Source organism: Acipenser ruthenus, chromosome 23, assembly GCF_902713425.1.
Source record: "Acipenser ruthenus chromosome 23, fAciRut3.2 maternal haplotype, whole genome shotgun sequence".
NCBI classification, from domain to species: Eukaryota; Metazoa; Chordata; class Actinopteri; order Acipenseriformes; family Acipenseridae; genus Acipenser; species Acipenser ruthenus.
Genome location: NC_081211.1, coordinates 6,149,643 through 6,166,948, shown reverse-complemented (window position 1 = coordinate 6,166,948; position 17,306 = coordinate 6,149,643). Strand labels below are relative to the sequence as shown.

General features: G+C 40.1%; 2 protein-coding genes across 5 annotated transcripts in view; one reads left to right on the top strand and one right to left on the bottom strand.

Annotated features, from left to right (window-relative positions):
* The window catches only part of LOC131699720 (uncharacterized), a 227,209-nt gene extending 215,597 nt beyond the window's left edge, over window positions 1–11,612 (top strand). Inside the window, exon 2 of the mRNA XM_058997620.1 lies at window positions 10,659–11,612. Within this exon, the coding sequence (XP_058853603.1) occupies window positions 10,659–11,269 (611 nt within the window). The 3' untranslated portion in view covers window positions 11,270–11,612. The remainder of the gene's footprint in view (window positions 1–10,658) is intronic.
* Window positions 1–17,306, bottom strand: part of LOC117412795 (protein quaking-A) — a 51,552-nt gene that overhangs the window by 12,133 nt on the left and 22,113 nt on the right. For all 4 annotated transcript variants that reach the window (XM_058997613.1, XM_058997612.1, XM_058997615.1 and 1 more), the window contains exons 3-4: window positions 14,185–14,301; window positions 8,989–9,132 (exon numbers count right to left, since the gene is read on the bottom strand). In XM_058997613.1, coding sequence (XP_058853596.1) covers window positions 8,989–9,132; window positions 14,185–14,301 — 261 coding nt within the window. The remainder of the gene's footprint in view (window positions 1–8,988; window positions 9,133–14,184; window positions 14,302–17,306) is intronic.

Here is a 17,306-nt window from a genome sequence, read left to right as displayed (position 1 = left end):
AAGTGTGATTTTAAAAAGACCCTGTGCCAGGCAGTCTAGCGCTTATCTCTGAAGGCCCCCAGTGAATGATATCTAACTGCAAGGCGTGGGACAGAGGAAAGCCGCATTTGGCAGAGAAAAACAACAGACACCAGCGTGGTCAGGCTCCGGGGAGCCAGGAACACAGAACACTTTCTCTGCTTTCCGTTAGAAGACTGGAAGTAAACATCCCCGTGAGACAGAACACACACTCCTGACGAAGTTTGTGTTAAAAGGCCTGTATCAAGAGAGACGATGCTGAATTTATCACTACTAACCTCAGCTGATGCTATTCTCAATCTTTGAATTTCCCAAGAAATAGGCTACAATTGAGATTTGCCACTAGCGCTTGACTGACTGCACACACTATGAATCCCCTATCCTAGTCATATACATTACCTGCACAGAACAGTACTGTACCCAATTGTGTCATAGTGTTAAAACCTCTTATTGTGGGTTTGTAAATTTCAAAAGCAATTGTGTTTGTAACCAATTATACAGAAGTGTATGCCATCCTTGTGCGCATTACTGCAGTCTTGTTAAAGTTTGACCATTATAACAAGTTGTAGTGATTAAGTACAAGAACACACCATTATCTTTGACTTAAAAGAAGGAAAATAGAAATAACAGACACAGTAGTTTTAACTAGACCCAATGTACATGATACTGGAGAAGCCACTCTTGAAATATAGACTAACAATTTGTGCAAGAACAAATAAGTCGTTTTCAAGTTAAAAGTACAGGTTTAAAATCTGTCTTCTGTTAGACACCCAGGAGGTGGATTACAAAATTAGAAAACATATTGAATAAAAATAAACAAATACATCATTTCAATGTAAACTGCCATGTAATGCAAACTACCCTTTGATAAATCATTTGGGAAACAGGTGATCATGGTCCACACAAAGGGCAGATTCTACAATGTTGTTCTGCTGTGTAGACTTGCAGTGGCCTGTAGTGTGACCAAAGGGCTTTAGCAAGGACGACTAGTACATACCGTCTTGGAAATAGCTCTGAAATGTATCGGAAAGTATTTGAGAGTCATGGTGAACTGAAGCACTATATAAACAATTTATTGTTGGTTACTAGACCTAAAAGTATGTAGAATGTGCAGGTTTTGTACCAACTACAGATCTAGCATATTAGAAACACATCTGACAGCCATATTCACATGTTTTAGTGCTAGTGCTCACTAAAGTGTGCTTTCTCAATATGAACAACCATCAGCTTGACACAAGGTTCGTTTGTGAACGGCTATATGAATCTGGAGACATTAGCATTCATTTTACATTAATACCTCGACACGGTCAGGGAGTTGTAAAGGCAGCTACCTTAATGTACAGGACGTGTGGCCTTCAACATAGCTTTCGTTACACATGAACTCATAAACCCAACATTAGCTGGTGTCAGCTTGCCTTGAGGAACATACTGAATTACAGTTAAACTGAAGCAAAGCTGTAAAACAAACCAGTCTCTCTATTTCCGTGAACATGCTGTAAAGCCACATTGAGACAGTTGTCTGGATAGATTCTCCCCACATCCCCCGTTGCCTGATAATACATTGTTCTGTTACTTTGATCCCTTAATGCCACAAAATCTAGCTGAGAATATCTTTAAGGGATTTCCAGGTTGATTCAGGTTTTAAATACTGCTGGATTTAGATCAGATCTGCATGTTCATGTAAAGCTGCACACATCCACCAAGCTGTTCATTCTGGTAAGAGGGACAGGCAGGGGCTGCTGCATGCTCCACACTGCCAATCTGTGGCCCGATCCGGCTTCTTGAGGGATAGCACCATTTAAACACAAAGAATTACAGCCAAACCTTGAAACTGTAAGGAGGGATTACTTTCAGGCATGCGTTTCTACAGAAAAATCTGAGAGAAATGATTGCAACAGGATAGAGCGTTTTTTGTTCCAGTTACTATGCAAACATTTGAAACAATTGTCATATTATTCCATCCCCAGTGCCAGTCCCACTGCACACACATATCAAATTGGCTAAGGTGTTGGGACATGAATTAAATAAATTCAGCAATAATCTGATTATGTTAGCTTGTAAAAGACAGTAAAACAATAGTTGTATCTTCTTGTTCTGATCCAACAGAACATATTTTATATGGGGATAGTCTCCACCCATATCTCATAAGGGAGGGATGGCTAATGTAGCAATTAATTAATATCATAAAGTTACAGTTTCAGGATCACATTAATCAATTACAGCTGACCATAAAACAACACACACATACTAGATAAAAAGGAAACTTTTACATTTGTATAGGGCATTGTTGTTAGATCCCAGTCTCTCGCAGTTAATGACCACAGGTCAGTTTTGGAAAGCACAAAAATACTAGTTATTTATTTAAATATTTATTATTTGCCTACAGCTATGTGAATTGCCCAGCTTCAAAACGAGTAAAATTGACTGGTACAGGACGTAACAGCTCTCATTTCTCATGGGTGTAATCAGAGTAGCTTGGCAAGCATGTCACTCACAGGCTGCATGGTCCCTACAGGGGAAAGGCTATTTTATTTACTCTACTCAGCTCTTCTGATTTCTTGTTGAGCCCCGCAATGGAATAACACATTTTTTGGCAGGTTAATGGAAATTCCTCCCAACTGAAATATTTCAAATTGAAAAGAAACCCACCATTTACAAACTGAATGTTTAAATGAAGAGATGAATAGCAGTCAGCACAAAGTAAGAGATATAAGAAAAAAAAATGCTTACAGTACTTGTATCCAGCATGCAACTACTCTAGCACATGATCTTGTCTCGCAATTACAAGTTGAACTTTTACTCAAGTACAAACTGAAAGCACACCATACTGCACGTGCCACACCTACTTTATTTCAGGTCAGGTTGAACACCTTGTTTCAGTTTGGATGAACCCTATATATTAGTAATGCACCCTTTTCTGCCTGCTGTATAGGTCACTCCTTTAATGTGTTTAATAGCTGAAGCATGTCTTCATGTATTTGCAGGAAGACTTCAGGGTTTATGTTATTATTATTATTATTATTATTTGTTTATTTTGCAGACGCCTTTATCCAAGGCGACTTACAGAGACTAGGGTGTGTGAACTATGCATCAGCTGCAGAGTCACTTACAATTACGTCTCACCCGAAAGTCAGAGCACAAGGAGGTTAAATGACTTGCTCAGGGTCACACAATGAGTCAGTGGCTGAGGTGGGATTTGAACCAGGGACCTCCTAGTTACAAGCCCTTTTCTTTAACCACTGGACCACACAGCCTCCTCCTCCTTATGTACTGCAAACCTAGTCTAAAAACAAAAACAATCAATCAACCCAAGTAATATTAAAGGTTAGCCTTGGAGTAAACATGAGCACAGAACAACTGCATGAGAGTTTGCTGTGGTCTGTGCTTCCATGTACTGTACAGCTCCAATAACACATTTGTGAAATATCCTTTCTAAATACTGAATGGCATGCACCTGGTGCTACAACAGGCATTTACAAGCGAAACATTACTGCCAGTACTTCATTAAAAGTGGCATAACATGATCCTGCTTTAAGGCAAAGGAGTTTCATATCAAACATGTTTCATTATGCATAAATATTTTGCAGTCAGAGTTTGGGAAGGATTTGTCACTTCATTTACTGCATTGGTGATCACCTCCATGATCTTAGTATCTTACTGTGAGCAGGGCCTTTCCTGTGAAGACAATCTCTCTACACAGAAGCCACTGCCCTGGCCTATTCCAGAGCCAGCATGTGCTGTAGAAATCGCTGCTCCTTGACAGGGGATCGACTGCATCTCTAACTCTAACTAGGTTCAGGGAACTGTAGGACGGGTGGTTTAGCTTCCAAGTGGTTTTCATTGTGAGCAGCTACCCACCGCCAGCTGCACAAAAAGCTGTTATTCTTAAACTTGACGACTTCTTACAAACACTTGTGGTCTGGTGATTAGGGACCTGGGATAAATCCCCATTTCAGCAACTGACTTACTGTGCGACCTTCAAGTCGCTCCTGTTGAATGACAGCTGCAGATATGGGTACAAACTTGGTATAGAGGTAATATGCCTAGAAGTGTGATCCTAATGATATTCAATGTTAGACAAACTAAAGTTGACAATTCTTTACCGGAATTTATTACGTAATGTCAGTACATTTAAACAGTCAATCTGACCAAGTAACAAATGGTGTTCTATGACTTTATAGCTAGGAGAAAAGTGGCAGTTTAACAAAGCAAGACGCATTCAGAAACTTAAAAGGTTTACGGCAGGCAGGCAGTAAGATGTTTAGATGCGAGGAAACAGTGACAGCGTCAAACAGATGGTTGACAAGATGAAAGAAGGGTTAGAACAGAAAAGGTTTCAGAGCAACTGGCCAAACCCTTGAGCTTAGCCGATTTCAAATAAACAAAATTCTTTCTTTCAGACCACCTGCTGAAATCGAGTCGCTGTGGGGTTGTAGTTGGATTTAGCAATGAAAATGACAGCATGTATATAAAAATAAAAGAAATAAATATAAAAGACATTTCAGTACAACAGACCTGCAGACATATATATATATATATATATATATTCACCACTAAAACTAGTTCTCCATGCTCCAATTACTCCTATTGACCACCACTCGACAAAACTGCCAGCAGTTAACATACAAAAAGACAGCAATTAACATACACTCTGCATAGATTGGCAGCAGTGTGGAGTAGTGGTTAGGGCTCTGGACTCTTGACTGGAGGGTTGTGGGTTCAATCCCCAGTAGGGGACACTGCTGTTGTACCCTTGAGCAAGGTACTTTACCTAGATTGCTCCAGTAAAAACCCAACTGTATAAATGGGTAATTGTATGTAAAATTAATGTGATATCTGTATAATGTGAAATAATGTATAATGTGATATCTAGTAACAATTGTAAGTCGCCCTGGATAAGGGCGTCTGCTAAGAAATAAATAATAATAATAATAATAATAATAATAATAGATCTTTACTTCTTTCTGCTAGTGCAACACAACATTCAGCTATTGTGGTTGAAGCATTCATTTAAGCCCCTGAGGGCATGCAAACTACAGTGTCACTTCCAATCTGATCAGGCTCCCAGCCTGTTTGTTCAAGAGAGCACCAGTTATTAGCAATGGATCTGAATGAGTCTGTTCTCTTATCACACAGATGAGTTGACTGCATTAGAGAGCGAGAGAGAGAATTGAATTGTTTTGGACTCCCCAATCCCCACCCCATGATGGTTCCCTTATACTGGGTTACTAGTAGTCTACTGCTTAGAGTATCAGTCTCAATATCAACAACTTCTATTACTGTACCAGCTGTCTTATCTTACTTCATCCCTTGACCATGAAATAAATTCTGCATCTCAGGATTAGCAAAGTATTTAATTCAATCTGATCTCTGAACTCAAATCAAAAAGAAAGATTTGGATTAGTGTGCAGTGCATCTGAATCAATGCAATATATACATGCAACTGAATTGAGTCTGTGGGCCATAATACTATTCAGACAGCTTATTTATCTAAAGAGTTCAAAAACACCCAAGTCAGGGAGATCAAGGGGTATTGCTCTATAACCAAATGTGCCTACCCCCTTTAGTTGAGAGCCTTCTACTTTCAGGAGCCACAGCTAGGATCCACATTTTCTGTAAAGTAAGTCTGAAAAAAGTGGGGGCCAGTCATTGCTAATAGAATAATAAGTTGCACATCACACAATATTGACACATCACTAAATCTGAAAAGGACATCAAGCATGCAAGATCTACTTGTTAATTAGGAGCAACTGCTAGTGAGCCCTTTGTAGCCCTTTGCCAGGTTGTTCCCCCCCATTGAGAGCAGCCATCTTAATGATCAGTTTTAAAAACATGGTTGACTGACTACCACTTTTCAAATCTACCGTCTGGCCAACATTCAGGACTTGACAGTTCATAGAAACAAATCGTTTTACTCAGCAGGAGCCAAGTTAGTTTTCAGAGTGAAAATTGCCCAAGACAAACACAGCAGTATAATTCAGCAAAAAGCTATTCTAGGCTCTTTGGAAGAAATACAGAAAGCACAATACTCAATAACCAGGTGCCAGCTACTGTACATAGTAATAGTATGTCAATAAGAAGCCAATTTGTGCAGCCCACACAACATCAATAACTTATGGGTTTCCCAAACAGTAGGGGTGGCAGAGACAAGGCAGGATTATCAAACACATGCCTTATTTTTATTATTAGGGGTCTATAATGATCTATGATGCAGTGTAGAGGGTATTTTATAAAGGCAAGTCAATGAAAAACTGAGATTACACCGAATGTAATTAGCCTGTGCAATTTGGTTCCTAATCACAGCTTTATTATTTCCAACAGGTCCAGTCCCCAAGTCTGCATGGGTATTGATTCAGGCTGACATTACCTTCCATCATTTCTAGTATTGTCTGCAACCTTGCAACAGAGATCAAAAGAGCCAAAGCTGTCTCTTGCTTATACATCACCTCACGCTGAACTAATAGTAAATGGCCTGAGTTCCTCATTACAGTCAGCACTCACATCCCACCCTATAAAATTTTGACTTCAGTGACGGTTAACAGAGTGCGACGCATATCTGATTATTTCATCTGATTTGACGTGTATGTAGGAGAGCACGTTGTAATCTGCCCCCTACCACCCAAACAACCCCCTGCCCTGCACACACACACACACACACACACACACACACACACACACACACACACACACACACACACACACACACTTCGTACAGAAAGAAAATATATGACTTGGGGTTGAGGAACTGTACAGGGAGACTTTCATTGAAATTTGTTAGCAAAACAGATACAATGTCAAAAAGTTGTAGCTGAAATGACTGTGTTTTAAAATAAATAGACTTCCATTTAGATGTATTGTAGTTGATTTTGTTGGTACAGTACTATATTTTCAAAAGAAGTAGTATTTTAATTCAGAACGATACGATTCTGAAAATATCACTTGCCAAGAGAGATGACTCACACATGGACTGTAATACAGTACATACTTTTAAATCTGGCATGTATTGCAGCAGTATGTAAACACCACAGCAACATGAAATCAAAATGTTATCTATGCACAGAACTGCTTAAAATGTAAAAGACAATGCAATTTAGCAAAAGATTTAAAAATAACACCACTAGTTTCCAGAATTAAAACAGTAACCAGTCAGTCAGTCTTCAAAACTGCAGAATATAGTGTGATAAGGCCCTACAGTCACAATTCACTTGCAAATGAAAATGCACAAAAGCAGAGATCACAAATTTTAAAATGCACAGTATCCATCACTGTAACTGCAGTGCACAATATTAAGACAGACTGATATGCCATGTCAGTGTCACATAGTGTCTGAGTGTCGGATATCCGAGTGCTGACTGTATAACTCACATTTACATTATTGTAATTCACCCTCTCAGCCTTTACAGTGCACTGATGTACTTTAGGTACATGCTCCACACATTACAGGCAGTATCTGTAACACTGCATGAGCCACCCCTGCTTTAATGTATGGCTGTTTCCTCCTATATAAGATTAATAGAATGCACCTTGATATTAGCACAATGGTGATATCGGATCGTCCTCATTCTTATTATTACCTATATAGGTATCAATCTATTGAGGGAAATACACATTTAAATGGAATGCAAACAATGCGATACATTTAAAAACAGTTATATAGAAGGCACACAATAAGCAAGCTGCTACACTTTGTGGCTGTATAGGAGGTAAAAGCTGTAAAATCAATAATACAGTGGGTTATAGTTCACACAAGCTAAAATCACATTAATGGAAAAAAGGATGCCATGGAGTGTAATAGGGAGTGCGAGTGTGTGGAGGAGGGTGCTGAAGAATACAACAGAGTACATTTGTGTGGCAAATGTTTAAACCTTACAGGTTTAAAAGGCAAACCACACTGGATTAAATCATCCAAAGGGGAAAAAATAGAGAGGAGAAATTTGATTTCAGCAGTGAATTACCAAGACCCCATTTGTTTCTTGAAAGCTGAAATAGACAATTTCATGCTTCTGAATGCAGAGGAGATGCCCTTCATTAAACACATGTATCCATTGAGCTCACTGCATAACTACTTAATCCAATTTATTTTAGCATGTCAAAAGAAATTAATATGTGCGTACTTGCCGCTATACCCACCACCCCTTTAAAAATACTGTTCTACCAAAATGAAACCCTTGACAGTCACAAGCATCTCTTCACCGTTTAATTACAGCCGATTTCAATATTGTTAACCCTCATATCAGTATTTAAAAGCACAGTACCTCTTTCTTTCTTTGCAGTTCCATTAAACAAACAGTGACTGTCGCCCCATGTTTTGTGGAGAGACAGTCAGCTGTATTCCAGAATAACTCCAAGTAAATCACACATTATCTGTAACCCTCTGGAAATGAGATGCAAATCTGTGTGGGTTTTAAATTAGACTAAAACTCAAATGAATACATCAAGCTATAGCGATCTGCAAAAAGATGACATGTTTTCCGCAAACTGTATTACTTGTGGCATTTACAGGCAGCCAAAGTTATCACTGTCAGGAGTCATTCTGTGTTGTATATGACATATGACTTAGCTGTGAACTCACACCGATTCCTAAAAGCAATACTCAATGACATTTCAATGAGCAGGAACCAATATAAAAAGGAGAGAAAAAAAGTTTATTTCCTAGCACTCTAAGATGACGAGTCTAACTAGTGCCCTATCAGTGGCTAAGAAATTGTTCGCTTGCTTTGCATTCGCTTACATTTGCAAAGCTGGTTTGACTGACTAGATCCATTCTAGGTTGTATTATGCACATCATTAGCCACGCTGGTATAGTAACAAGCACTTAAGGTTTTAAAACCAGGAATGTCTTTTACAGGACACAAAAGGGAGTTCCTTCCTTCCCTGTTCCTGTACTGCTTACACATACAATGAGCTCCATCACAAGGTCTGCTGTCATAGTCTCTGGGGTAACTCATGTTCTGGGGTCAGCGTACTCACCGCAGGCACTAGCAACTTCTTCACTTCTTCCACTGCTCTCCTCATCTTCATTTCCGCCCGGCCTTGTGTGTCCTCCACTGTGATCAACACGTGCAAATCTTCATTCAAATGCTCCCAGTTGGGCTTGCCTCTGTTCTGTTCTTCCTGTGTACAGTGAAAAAAAAATACAAGTAATCAAAAACAGAACTACTACTTTTGTAACAAATGTGTTGCTGGGTTAGGCTTAATGCCATCCAGTGACCCCAAGTATACTGTACACATGCAACCCCAGGGCTTGTTAGCCATTTTAACCGCACCAAAAACCCAGTGAAAGACATACTGGCCATACAGAGCTCTGATTCACATGGATGCTTCTTATACCTACTATTGCTTTCCTTTGTGCTGGACGATTACAGTCTGCATTAAGGTTCAATGACTACAAGACTTGTTACAGATGGTCCTTTAATACATGTGCAATTAAAGCTGGGAATGTGCAATTAAAGGGAAATACTGTTCTGCAGTTTAAATGTGTGATATTTATTTCAGACATCACGGATGCATTGGTTTCCTGCACAATATCTTTGACATTCACAAATTATGCCCTATGAATGAATAAACATGGCCATTCTAAAGCAGTTTGTTCAAATATTTGTCCCAGCACTACAATATTCCACAATAAAAAGACACAGTGCATTGCCCTTAAAGTTTAAACAATAGTTGTCATAGATGCACAGTTAACCAAATCAAACATCATCCATAAAATCTTTAAATAAGCAAGAGGTTATGTTGTAACACAAGCCATACTGTGCAATAGGTTAAACTAGTGCCAATAGCTCATCAGATGGACAAAAAAAAACAACCCACATTGTTCACCAAATATGCAACAGCCTTTCAATAAGTAAATAAAAAGGTTTTAAAAACCACACCAAGTAGCCCTAATTCACCTGACCTCCCTAGTGTGGATTGATATTACAGAGACAGAGCGGGCTTGTCTTTATAACTGATGTCCGATGCAAATATCTCACCTAGTAATGGACGGCCAGACACTTCAGAGACTACAATTATTCAAGTGACCATGTTTAAACTTTAATACCTACATAGCTGACTCTGCTTTAATTGGCATCTTATTGATCCAGTACTACATACCACTGGAATAAAGTGCGGTTATTAAAAGGGGCCTTTCATATCAATTACTATGTGCCGTTTCCCCTGTGTATGAGTGTTATAGTATACTGGACGCCAACAAAAAGTTTATGGTTTTACAATGCTCTTCTAGTGATCCCACAGTGTGATATTTCTGCTGTCACTAAAAAGAACTTGATACACAAACAATAAAAGAGTGTGTGTGTTTTCAACAACTACAGTACTATGTTCATGAGTTCATTCATTGGGTCCTCTCCTGTTCTCTCTCTACACCCGCTCCCTGGGCCCCCTCATCGCATCCTATGGTTTCTCATACCATTTCTATGCTGATGATGCTCAGATTTTCCTCTCCTTCCCCACCTCTGACTCCACCATCTCCTCCCGTATCTCTACCTGTCTGTCTGCTATTTCGTCCTGGATGCACTCGCATCACCTCAAACTCAACCTCTCTAAATCTGACCTCCTTTTCTTTCCCTCCTCCTCCCCCTCCTCTGATCTCTCTATCTCTGTTCCTCTGGAATCTACCACACTCTCTCCCTCTTCCTCAGCTAAAAACCTTGGAGTCACCCTGGACCCCTGCCTCTCTTATTCCCAGCACATCTCCACTCTGGCACGCACTTGCAGATTCTTCCTGAGCAACATCCGAAGAATCCGACCCTTCCTCACCAACTATGCTACCCAGCTCCTGGTCCAGGCCCTGGTACTCTCCCGCCTAGACTACTGCAACTCCCTCCTGGCTGGCCTCCCTGCGTCCGCCACCCGTCCGCTCCAGCTCATCCAGAACTCTGCTGCTCGCCTGGTGTTCTCTCTACCTCGCTTCGCCCACGCTACTCCACTACTCCGCTCGCTCCACTGGCTCCCGATCACCGCTCGCATCCAGTTCAAGACTCTTGTACTAGCCTACAGATGCCTTGATCAGACTGCACCCAGCTACCTCCAGACCCTCATCTCTCCCTACACCCCCACTCGACCTCTCCGCTCCGCCTGCACTAGAAGACTGGCTCTACCTCCGCTACGCTCCCCTGCCTCCCGAGCCCGCTCCTTCTCCACCCTTGCTCCGCAGTGGTGGAACGACCTTCCTACAGATGTCAGGACTGCCCAGTCCCTGACCACATTCCGGCGCCTCCTTAAGACTCACCTCTTCAAACAGCACCTGTAGAACTCCTCTGTTGTATCCTGGGACACTATCACCCTTCATTTAAATATGCTTTATTTTGCTCTTATCTGCCCCCTATTTTACTGCATTTAATCCTGTACCTCAGAATATTGTAATCTCCCAAGTGTTTAATCTGTAGTATTTTGTACTTAATCATATCCTGATGTAACTATCACTACTTAATCATATCCTGATGTAACTTTCACTATTATCTGCTGTATTATTGAATTGTGGTTTGTCACACTTGAGAATTATTGTATTTCTTGTTCTTATTGTATGACTTATATTGTAACACTTGAATGTATTTGTATTTGCTTGCGATTGTAAGTCGCCCTGGATAAGGGCGTCTGCTAAGAAATAAATAATAATAATAATAATAATAATAATGAGTTCTTTATTTGTATTGTGTGTCAAAGGGAATATGCACACACACAGGCTGTATTTTATTTCTGAAGCATGTTTGATCAGGAAGTGAAGCATGGCTTTAACGGCTGGTGAATGAAAGTGGTTTCTGCATTTTTCTTCCTGTCCTGATTAGAGATCACAATCCAAGCTCCTGGTCAGGGCAAAGATTTAAAGACCCCCCATCTGACACTGTACTTGTTATGTACAGGCCTGGGGCACATCATTACTTGGCGCTCGCTCCAGTCCCCATCCTTCACAGCTCTCTCCGCCCCAGCATTTGCTACCTCCAACCCATTCAAGCTGCCAGAGCTAAACACTTAGTAAACCTTTTCTGGTCAAATTCCCTTCAAGGTAAAAAAAAAAAAAAAAGCCCAACAAAATGGCCTCTTTTTCCATAATCTACCTCATTTAAAGACACTTTATACAATATAACAATACTCCTGGGTCCAAGGTAAAACAAAAAAAACGTGATAATGCGTTTGTAAAGATTGCTTCTTACTAAAGCCTTGAACTTTGGCACAAATCTGTTTGCTTTTAAACTAAACAACATTCCAAAAGAGTCAGCCTGCAGTCTCAAAAGAAACCCGCCCTGTACCAAACAAGTTTAATTTCACTCACGGGACTTCTAGCAAGTATTGTGCAAGATCTTAGGGGTGCACTGTAACTACCCTCTTCAGTCCCTGCCCATTTAAATGGATGTAGGGCTTTTCATTTGTCAACCCTACATAGTAGTTTGCCAAGGCCTATTATGGGTGATGCATCCTATTAAATTCACCCTAGTAGTACCCACAATGGGGTGCATTATTGTGAAAGTGAAAATCACCCCCACTTCCTTCCAGCCTGACCTCTTTGCAGCTCTCTACCCCCTGCTAGACAATCGCACAGCATGACATAGCCTTGCTCCAGATTCAATCTCTTACCTCTTCCCGATTGCTAGCCGCCTACAGACTACAAAAGCTACAGCGTCATTGGATCCAAAATAAACACATTCAAATTATACCCAGCAACCATTCAACATCTGATCAGAACAAAAAATTAATAAAATAAATAAGTCTTAAATGGCAATAAAGGGTCTTGTATATCAAATTAAATGTGGCAATACAGCTGCAACAACAAAAGGCATAGGCCTAGTACACTTCAGACCCCCCATTCCCTAAAATAAATATTTAAAACTTCACACCTGTGAGTGATTAGTCATTCTGTAGATTTAAGCAATGTCTGCAAACCATAAAAAGCTGTATTTAGGACACTCAAATAAATCGGTGTGAAACCGACCACATCAATATCCGGCACTGCACCACTATTCTGACAGAATGTACTTCTGCTGAGGTTCATTTCATGATTTAGTGTAGCCCCCATCGTGTACTTTAGAGCGCATTAGCTGTACCCTTTGAAGAATCTGACCATCGCTGTCCAATATTACATCCCTGGCTCAAAATAGCTTTCAAACTTGGCAGCACTGCATTGTCATATTAGAGGTCACCTCACTCTTCGAACTCTGTCCTTGGGAGCCACGTTTTGTGTGTGCTGTAGTGTTTTAATAAAATGATTTAATGCAGCCGGGGGGGGTGTGTGGGGGGGTTTAAGCGAGAAACCACAGACAAGGTTGGATCTGCAGGCACAGGTGTTAGAATTATGCTTCTTAATAATGATAAACTACCTTAATGAAAACAACCTTCATTACCCGCAAACTGGGACACAAACCTAAGCTGAATGACTGTTGAGAGATATCAGCAATATCAAGCTTTGTGACATGGTTTTGGTTTGTGATTTGTTTTTGTTTAGATACTCTACAAGAAACCACAGCCTGCCTGTATGCACCAGTATAACTGACCTTCCAGCAGGGGGCCTTGCGTGCAATATGTACATGGCCTGACCCTTGCATGACTGGATGATTACATAGACATTAAAAGACTTCGAGAAACATCAAAAGCACCTGCCACCATCGTACAACAGTCTAAAGTGATGGCTATTGGCCATTCGATAGACTTCTCTGCAGATTTCTAAACCCAGCTTACCTGAAGGAATTGTCTTGAGCCGTCCAAACACTCGGGGCTATCCTGGTTGTTAATGACGGCCCTACATCTATTAACAGTGTTATGGCAGTGTGGTTCAAATCCTGAACATTGCACTCCTGTTTGCTCTAGAGACAGAACTGGTATTTGTGTAGAGAAGACTTAAAAGGTGCATTAACCAACGCTTTAAAAACCTTTCCTAACACATTCTCAGACCTGCCACAACACTAATAGTTTTTTTGCTGTACTAGCACCCGATTGAAGACAGGAAACTAATTAGTGGCAGGATATATGAACTGGGAAAACAATAACAAGCTATGGCTATTGCTCTGAGGGGTTCAATGGCAACTCAATGTCACTGACAGAGCTGTCAATTCTTACTTGCCATTTCAGATAGCTCAAAACAGGAACAAAGAAAAGCCGAAAGCCCAGAGGGGGGAGAGGGAAGCGGGGGGGGGGGGGGGGGGTGGCAGACAGACAGGCATCACATGTGCTTACCTTCTTCTTATCCCTCATTGAGCTCTTTCCCCGGACCATGATTTTACATCCAGTCTCTGCTTCTAGCTGCTTGGCTGTGAGTCCTCGTGGGCCCAAAATCCTTCCAACAAAGTTATACTGCAATACAAAAAAACAGAAGTTCTTTATTACTGATCAATGCAGGGCAGTGGGACAATTTTTAAAAACAATACAATCTGCTTGGTATGACACTTATGCATCTGGTTAAAAGCCTAACCCCTATAATAGATACACACCCAACATTGTGATTGACTGGAAATTCTAATTAAAATTAAAAGAATGCAAGTTTCCGAGCTAAAAAAAAACTAAGCCTGGAGATCAGGAGACTGAATACCAGCTCAGCAATTGACGCACGCATTGTGCAATCTACATGTGACACTGTCCCACCCAGCAGGGAAATCGGGTTCCCCACTGGCAAGGAAATGGCAGTTTTTAAAAGTAGCACAACAGACTGCCGAGGCAGGAATAAAGGCACAGCACCCAAAAGAAAAACTTGCTACTACGGCTGTGGTCAAGAAATACAAAATGATCCACACACAGGTCTGATTTTGGTTCTTGGTGTTAGTAATGCACCTCTTGTTATTTCACACATACTGTAGGACCGCTTTAGAAAAATAGCAGTTTCTTCTATAAGAATGCAGTGCTTTTGGAGTATTGCCCAAAAGTAGGCTTCAAGTTTGATGCAAGTTACTAATCAGGAAAACAGGCTCTGTATTGTGGCCCTTGTACTTTGTGGAATTACAAGCATTAGGTTAACAATGAGTGGTTGTTTACCTCAAACTAATCACCCGCTACCCTTTAGTGCTTTCTAAAAAAACTACAAAGACACACAGTAGTACGAAGTAGTAAGAATTCGGCAGCAGACCTGAACACTAAAACGATCACTATCAAATTCTTTATTGTGTGAAACAGCCATTAGGTGTCCAACAAATACAGTAGGTAATCCCAGGGATGGGGCAAGAACGACCAATTAGAACTTCCTGGTACAGCCTCAAATATGAACCTTATTATTATCAAATACCAGAAGTTTTTTTTTTTTTTTTTTCCCCCGTTGTTGCAATGCTTACACAAACCAGGGGAAGAGGAGAAACATATTTATAGAGAATTTGTAATGAAGTGTCTTCGTGGTTTTAAAAGTTAATGCATTCAGTACATTTTAAATTGCACGTCAGTTTTTTTTTCTAGCATTCCTACTAGACAAGTTAATTCTCCCTTGCAAAAATAAATGTTGATGCTGATCGTACATGACAGACAGCAAGAGCTTTTTGCATATTTGAAACTGCTCACTTTATATACTGTTGCGAGACTAGCAATTAGTGCCATAAGCCAAAAAAGAAGTTCTGGAACAACCGAGCCGGAACGCAGTACACATCACATTCCGCACTCCCTTTCAAATCTCGTGTAGAATGACACATGTACAGACTCTGATTAGGAGATGAAGAGGGGGACAGCAGAAAGCAGCAATACCTGGCACTTGAGGTCTCTGGTACTGCGAGGCATCACTAGCTTAAGCAGGTGTAATGTGAAACACGACCAGACAGGATGTCAATGTAGATTAGTATTCAGAGTAGCATTGACTAATAATATATATTATATATATATATATATATATTATATATATTACACACAAGTGCCCCAAAAAGCCACAAGCCAGTGACGTTTAAATTCAATGGACTAGTTTAAACATTTACATACGGTTCTCACAAACAGCGTACACAAATTCATTTCTAAATTTTACCATCAAATCTTACCCGCACAGATGTAAAAACAATATCAGCAAAAATGTGTTAGTTTGGAAACTTTTTCCCCCCCTTGATCCCTGCATCAGTGACAAAGACAAGTGAATCCCCTGGTGTACTGCATGAACAGCTGCATTATTCTGGAAGACGCAGGCATTCCAGAAATGCTTAACCACAGGCTTGCGGTCGCTCCCAGGAAATCCTCCTCTTTTTAGAAAAAGGACAACTGTGCTGGATGACCAGCGAATTACGCATATCCTCAATTTCATCTCCGCCTCCTGTTTCTGATCCATCACTCAAATCACACCTGTCCTTGCATTGTTTTAGAATCCCCCGGAATCCAGGATAAATACATAACATCTGGAACTATCAATGGTCAATAATGCTGCTTGTGCAACAGTATACATAACATGTGCACATATTGTATTCCAAGGTTACAAGAACCGATTTTAAAAAGCCCATTTCTCAGAGATCAGTCTTACTGAATCTTGCTTTTACTATTCTTACATTTAAACAAAACCAGAACAGCTGTCCAAAACCACCATTAACTAAGCACAATTATAGAGCCTCATAATAAAATGTCAGAATGCACTTAAGCTATACAATTCTAAAAGCTCTTCAATACAGCCATGGCACATACAGTCAATATGATTAACCAATGGCCCTGGATTGCATCAACCACCTATGGGAATCCAGGGATTATCCCTAAACAGGTTTATCCTAAATAAGTGTGCTGTATGCTCCAATAAAATTCTGGCAGGGTATAGGTTTATCAAATTAACCCCTACTAACTTTACAAAATAAAAACAAACATTTTAATTCTCATACTGGAAATAAAAAGGTACGCCACAATAGATTAGTTCACTGGTCTGCTGTTTTATATGCAGGTATCTGCATTTTTTGCATTCCTAGACAGATTTACAGGTATGGAGAGTTAAGTTAATACAATAGATGTATATGGAATATCTGAGTATATTAAACATGTGCACAACATTTAAATATAAAAATATTTTTAAAAAGAATCAAGTTCAAATTTAAAAAAATACTAAAATTCGCACTGTTTTAAAGCTAAATAATTATAATAATTAGTGTTTAAAAAGGGCCCAGTTTCACTGCATCATTCCCTTTCCTAATTTAAAGCATGAGATTAGAAAAATACCTTTCCAGACCACTGTATCTGCATTTCCACAAATCCAGAGAATCAGCACATATTTCCTAGCAAAGCCCAGAGGGACTGGATTTCAGATACATTAACAGGGTCTTTGTTTACTCTCTTATCTTCCATAAACAGCTGGGATTCACAGCATGGCAGCGTAACCAGTTCCCACTGGAAACTCCGTAGTGGAGTTTTCATACAGGTCTCCA